General features: G+C 55.0%; 1 protein-coding gene across 2 annotated transcripts in view; it reads left to right on the top strand.

Annotated features, from left to right (window-relative positions):
- rcan1b (regulator of calcineurin 1b) overlaps positions 1-4,515 on the top strand; it is an 8,943-nt gene extending 4,428 nt beyond the window's left edge. Inside the window, exons 1-4 of one of the 2 annotated variants that reach the window (XM_068604166.1) lie at positions 694-992; positions 3,104-3,277; positions 3,728-3,887; positions 3,982-4,515. In XM_068604166.1, coding sequence (XP_068460267.1) covers positions 3,257-3,277; positions 3,728-3,887; positions 3,982-4,166 — 366 coding nt within the window. In that variant the 5' untranslated portion in view covers positions 694-992; positions 3,104-3,256 and the 3' untranslated portion in view covers positions 4,167-4,515. Of the gene's footprint in view, positions 1-693; positions 993-3,103; positions 3,278-3,727; positions 3,888-3,981 lie in introns of those variants that run through there. The other variant, XM_068604165.1, reaches the window with a different exon arrangement.
- The last annotated feature ends 1,378 nt before the right edge of the window (positions 4,516-5,893 follow it).

Here is a 5,893-nt window from a genome sequence, read left to right as displayed (position 1 = left end):
CAGTTTGCTCAGTGGTGATGTCATTATTTTCCAGTACTTCTACACACACACACACACAGAGTCCTCTCTCTGTGTGATTAGTCAGCATAGTGTCTGTATCTCTCAGGAGAGGGATGGACAGAACCAGAAGAAAGAGGACGTCCCTCCCACGCAGACGATTGGCTCACAGTGAACAGACGAATGAGACCAGGTTGAGGAGAAGGAGGGGATTGTGGGTAATGCGTCATCGGCTGGCAGGAGCTCATTTAAGAGGCAGTGGAGCAGTAGCAGAGAGAGAGAGAGAGAGATGTTCTCCTCACCCAAATCTCTGGGAAATTCCTTCAGTGAGCGGCTGCTGCAGAGCGGAGACGACGGAGGAGGCGTGAGCTGTAACGCGCTGGAGGAGAGGACGCTCTGTGACGTAGAGGAGAGGACCACCTCGGGTTAGGACGCTCTGTGACGTAGAGGAGAGGACCACCTCGGGTTAGGACGCTCTGTGTGACGTAGAGGAGAGGACCACCTCGGGTTAGGACGCTCTGTGTGACGTAGAGGAGAGGACCACCTCGGGTTAGGACGCTCTGTGTGACGTAGAGGAGAGGACCACCTCGGGTTAGGACGCTCTGTGTGACGTAGAGGAGAGGACCACCTCGGGTTAGGACGCTCTGTGACGTAGAGGAGAGGACCACCTCGGGTTAGGACGCTCTGTGACGTAGAGTACCTCACAGCCTGGACCGGTTCAGTGTGAAGACAGAAGAGCAACCGGCAGAGGAAGAGCTTCCTGTGCAGGAGCATCTGTCACTTCCTCCTCGCCCGTCACCCTGGGGAAGGCAACGCTCCACCGACCTTCCTCTTCATCCTCTTCCTCACCATCGCCCCCGCTGAAGACGCTCTCAGCGCCCAGCTACACCCTGACCTCCGGTATCAGGTGGAAGAGGTTTCGGACCAAGTGTAACCGCTTCTGCCTGGTCGCCTCGGTGACCAACCAGGAAGTGTTCAACCGTCCCGAGGCACAGGTAAGAGAGCTCCACCCCCTAGTCGCAGGTAAGAGAGCTCCACCCCCTAGTCGCAGGTAAGAGAGCTCCACCCCTAGTCGCAGGTAAGAGAGCTCCACCCCCTAGTCGCAGGTAAGAGAGCTCCACCCCCTAGTCGCAGGTAAGAGAGCTCCACCCCCTAGTCGCAGGTAAGAGAGCTCCACCCCTAGTCGCAGGTAAGAGAGCTCCACCCCCTAGTCGCAGGTAAGAGAGCTCCACCCCCTAGTCGCAGGTAAGAGAGCTCCACCCCCTAGTCGCAGGTAAGAGAGCTCCACCCCTAGTCGCAGGTAAGAGAGCTCCACCCCCTAGTCGCAGGTAAGAGAGCTCCACCCCCTAGTCGCAGGTAAGAGAGCTCCACCCCCTAGTCGCAGGTAAGAGAGCTCCACCCCCTAGTCGCAGGTAAGAGAGCTCCACCCCCTAGTCGCAGGTAAGAGAGCTCCACCCCCTAGTCGCAGGTAAGAGAGCTCCACCCCCTAGTCGCAGGTAAGAGAGCTCCACCCCCTAGTCGCAGGTAAGAGAGCTCCACCCCCTAGTCGCAGGTAAGAGAGCTCCACCCCCTAGTCGCAGGTAAGAGAGCTCCACCCCCTAGTCGCAGGTAAGAGAGCTCCACCCCCTAGTCGCAGGTAAGAGAGCTCCACCCCCTAGTCGCAGGTAAGAGAGCTCCACCCCCTAGTCGCAGGTAAGAGAGCTCCACCCCCTAGTCGCAGGTAAGAGAGCTCCACCCCCTAGTCGCAGGTAAGAGAGCTCCACCCCCTAGTCGCAGGTAAGAGAGCTCCACCCCCTAGTCGCAGGTAAGAGAGGTCCACCCCCTAGTCGCAGGTAAGAGAGCTCCACCCCCTAGTCGCAGGTAAGAGAGCTCCACCCCCTAGTCGCAGGTAAGAGAGCTCCACCCCCTAGTCGCAGGTAAGAGAGCTCCACCCCCTAGTCGCAGGTAAGAGAGCTCCACCCCCTAGTCGCAGGTAAGAGAGCTCCACCCCCTAGTCGCAGGTAAGAGAGCTCCACCCCCTAGTCGCAGGTAAGAGAGCTCCACCCCCTAGTCGCAGGTAAGAGAGCTCCACCCCCTAGTCGCAGGTAAGAGAGCTCCACCCCCTCTCGTCGCAGGTAAGAGAGCTCCACCCCCTCTCGTCGCAGGTAAGAGAGCTCCACCCCCTCTCGTCGCAGGTAAGAGAGCTCCACCCCCTAGTCGCAGGTAAGAGAGCTCCACCCCTAGTCCCAGGTAAGAGAGCTCCACCCCCTAGTCCCAGGTAAGAGAGCTCCACCCCCTAGTCGCAGGTAAGAGAGCTCCACCCCTAGTCGCAGGTAAGAGAGCTCCACCCCCTAGTCGCAGGTAAGAGAGCTCCAAGTACACAAACGGGTACGGCGCAGTAAAAGTACACAAACGGGCACAGGGCAGTACAAGAACACAAACGGGTACAGCAGTTGGAGTTCTGCCTATGGCTCTGCGGTTCAGAAAACCATCATGAGGTCGTCGTGATGTCATCAAGCTCACCTGAGCTTTGAGACTATACTGGAGCATTGAACAAGGTTGCTGAAAAGAGGCTGCTGCAGTGCATTGTGGGAAATGTAGGACCCAGTGTCATACTAAGGTCTTGAATAGATTGTAGCGGTTTTCTTTGAGTCCTGAATCCTACCAGCTCTTCATGAGACATGTTGATGTACTCTGATGTCAGAGCCACACTGAGCCTCTCAAGGTGGGAGGGGCATGTTGAGACCCGGATGCAGTTTCACAGAGGACCACATGGGTTGTGGGTTTGGTGGGATTATAAGGGTCTGGGTTGTGTGTGTGTATCAAAGACGCTCTGCGTCCCAGCAGCTGATGTGGAGAGCATCAGCAGTTCTGAGGCGTCATAGTGTGTCAGCATGCGGTCACTCGGCCCTGTGGACCGCTGCTGCTTCAACGTGTGGACCGGTCGTCATGTCAGGTGTCCACAGAAACCCTCTCCGGTCAGGTGTGTGTGCGGCTGCAGTGGAGAGGAGGAAGAGATATGAGAGTATTTTCAGGCTGCTAGCCTCATATCTGTATTGTCTTCAGTTCATTTAGACAAAGCAGCTGAAGGGGAGCAGACCTTCTCACCGCTCCGCTCTCTTTCCAGGACACTTTCGAGGCCTTGTTCCGGTCTTTCGACCCGGAGGTGCAGTTCCAGTACTTCAAGTCCTTCCGGCGGGTGAGGATCAGTTTCAGTGATGCTCTGGCAGCAGCCGAGGCCAGACTCCGCCTCCACAAGACCGACTTCAACGGCAAAGAGATGAGACTCTACTTCGCCCAGGTACAGTGTTTGGTCCTGTTCCGCATGCGGCATTGGTCTGAGAGACACGGGGCTCATCTCAGGTCACGAGGTCAGAGGACTCGTCATAGATGAACCTGTATCCATTGATCACTTCATCATGAAATGTTGTTTTTAATGCACCTATTTATCAAACATTTTCTTTCAATGCCCCTTATCTGTTTTCATGAATGCATTATTTATTTGTAAGAAGTGGGCTTTCCACCCTCCTCGTTCAGCCAATCAGCTTCCAGCTTCTCTGAGCAAACTGCTGCTGAATTAGCCGTTAGCTTCTGTTAGCGCGAGCAGCCACCACTGAGACGGTGCTGATGCAGGAGAGGCTGAAAGGTGAAGGGGACGAGACATGACACATCTTCTGTATGTTTAGTGATCTCTCATTACACACTTTGGCTTCATGTTCTTGAGCATCAGTGTAACGTTGTGTGTCTTCAGTCCGTCCACATAGGGAGTCCTCGTCTGGAGCCCCCCAAGCCTGACAAGCAGTTCCTGATCTCGCCCCCCGCCTCCCCTCCAGTGGGCTGGTCCCAGTCTCTGGACGCCAGGCCGGTCATCAACTACGACCTGCTGTGTGCCATCTCCAAGCTCGGCCCAGGTGCTTCACTGACTCTTCACATCATGACATCATTCTCAGTGGCCCCACCTAGAGGCCCTCATGACTGCTGCACTTCTTCTTTGTGTGATTCCAGGAGACAAGTACGAGCTCCAGACCGCCACCCCCACCACCCCCAGCGTGGTCGTTCACGTCTGCGATGACGAGCGTGGCGACAGCTCCGCCCCTGATGACAGCGACCAAGATGACAAGCCCCGCCCCCTGCGGCAGAAGATCGTCCAGACGCGGCGCCCCGACTACACGCCCGGAGCGGAGCAGTGAGCGCAGCGCGGACGCTCCATCCGGAGGCGATTGGTCGAGAGCTCGACGCTCTCAGAGCTTTGAATGTTTGGGGACTTTGGAGACGCCTGTGGTCACCGCCACGGCCTGCAGGCCAGCATTTCATCGGGACGCCGTGTCCAGCGCCGCATTCATGTCCTGTGGGAAACACGGGAGATTGGAAAAGCACCGTTGAGTTTAGCCATCAGATGAATGTGACGCGTCTGAGACGGACCTGAAGGAAATATTAGTGTTGAAAGCTAGGAAATAATGTCTGCTCGTGTTTTGCTCGTCGTGCTGCGAGGATGAGCTGGATGTTGGTTGTGCAAAACTAAAATCCCTGAAACCATGACCATGTTTGTGTGTTGTGAGATGAAGCTGGTCCGCTGCCAATAAAGTCTGTAGGAATGCATCAAAGTGACTTGGATGTGTGTTCTTCCCACAGGACCTGAATGCAGCATATTGTGACTCTTCATGCGCGTCCTCGTGTCGTCTGTGAGACAGAGCGATGTTTCTCTAGATCTGAGTACATATAGCTGCTCCATGTGCGTCGGTCAGCTGGAGGCTGGAGTGCCCCGCCCCCTCTCCACCGCAGCGTGATGTCACAGCTTCTCTGGACATGCGGTCAAGCCGCCGTCCGCCTCGCCGCGTGATGATGTCACAGTGAGTCGTCCTGGACCGACTGGTGACTGAGATCCTTCTGCTGCTTGTAGTTTAGCTAACAGCTGTCGCTATTACATAAGACAGCTTCATTACAAGGCCACACACGCACACACACACGCACACACACACTCACACACACACACACACACACACACACACAGGCAGCCCTTGTTAAACCCTAACCCTTTAAGGGTTTCAACAACACCCACCTGGATTCTTGTCTGTAAAAGCGAACCGGGCTGACCTTAAAGTGACAGCGGCGTCTTCAGCCTCCTGGTGTGTTCAGGGTCCCGCTTCACACCGGAGGCTTTCTTTCAGTTCCCTTTGGGAAAGCAGTTGTTGGTCTTTATGCCGAGCATGTGGATCAGCTGCTTCCTGTCATGCTGCTGCTTCTCTCTGGTTGTTGGTGTTTGGGTGCAGCGTTCCTTCAGGATGAAGCCCTGAAGAGCTCCGCCCACTTCCACTCATAACGTCTACCCCTAAGAACTTCTCCTTGACCTCTGAGGAAACGTCAAGGGATCAAGGAAAGATGGAAAGGAGACTTCATGAGGAGTTAGGAAAAAACAACCGAGTGTTTAGAAGATCAGACTCCACTTTCACTAACGACATAGTTATGATGCCGCAATGTAGTTATGACGCAGCGTAGTTATGCCACCACAGACTGTCTCCTGCCTCCTGTCTCCTGCCTCCTGTCTCCTGCCTCCTGTCTCCTGCCTCCTGTCTCCTGCCTCCTGTCTCCTGCCTCCCGTCTCTTGCCTCCTGTCTCTTGCCTCCCGTCTTCTGTCTCCTGCCTCCTGCCTCCTGCCTCCCGTCTTCTGTCTCCTGTCTCTTGCCTCCTATGAATAATTCTTTAGACTGCCTCTGAACTCTGTGGAACGTCAGCTGCGGCTGCAACACTGACATCTGCTGGTTCGTTCAACGTATAGCAGCCCAGCAGCAACATGTAATACCGAAATGTAGGTATAGTTATGCAATTATGGAACATTAACAATAACTAATGTATTGATCAAAAAGCCAGGATATAAAGCTTTTTCGCTGACAGTAAATACAAATGTACTTTAGTGTCC

This window comes from Clinocottus analis, unplaced genomic scaffold, assembly GCF_023055335.1.
Source record: "Clinocottus analis isolate CAN_PGR_092001 unplaced genomic scaffold, fCliAna1.0.p SCAF_63, whole genome shotgun sequence".
NCBI lineage: Eukaryota > Metazoa > Chordata > Actinopteri > Perciformes > Cottidae > Clinocottus > Clinocottus analis.
Note: the sequence above shows the minus strand (reverse complement) of the source record. Positions and strands in the feature narration are given on the sequence as shown.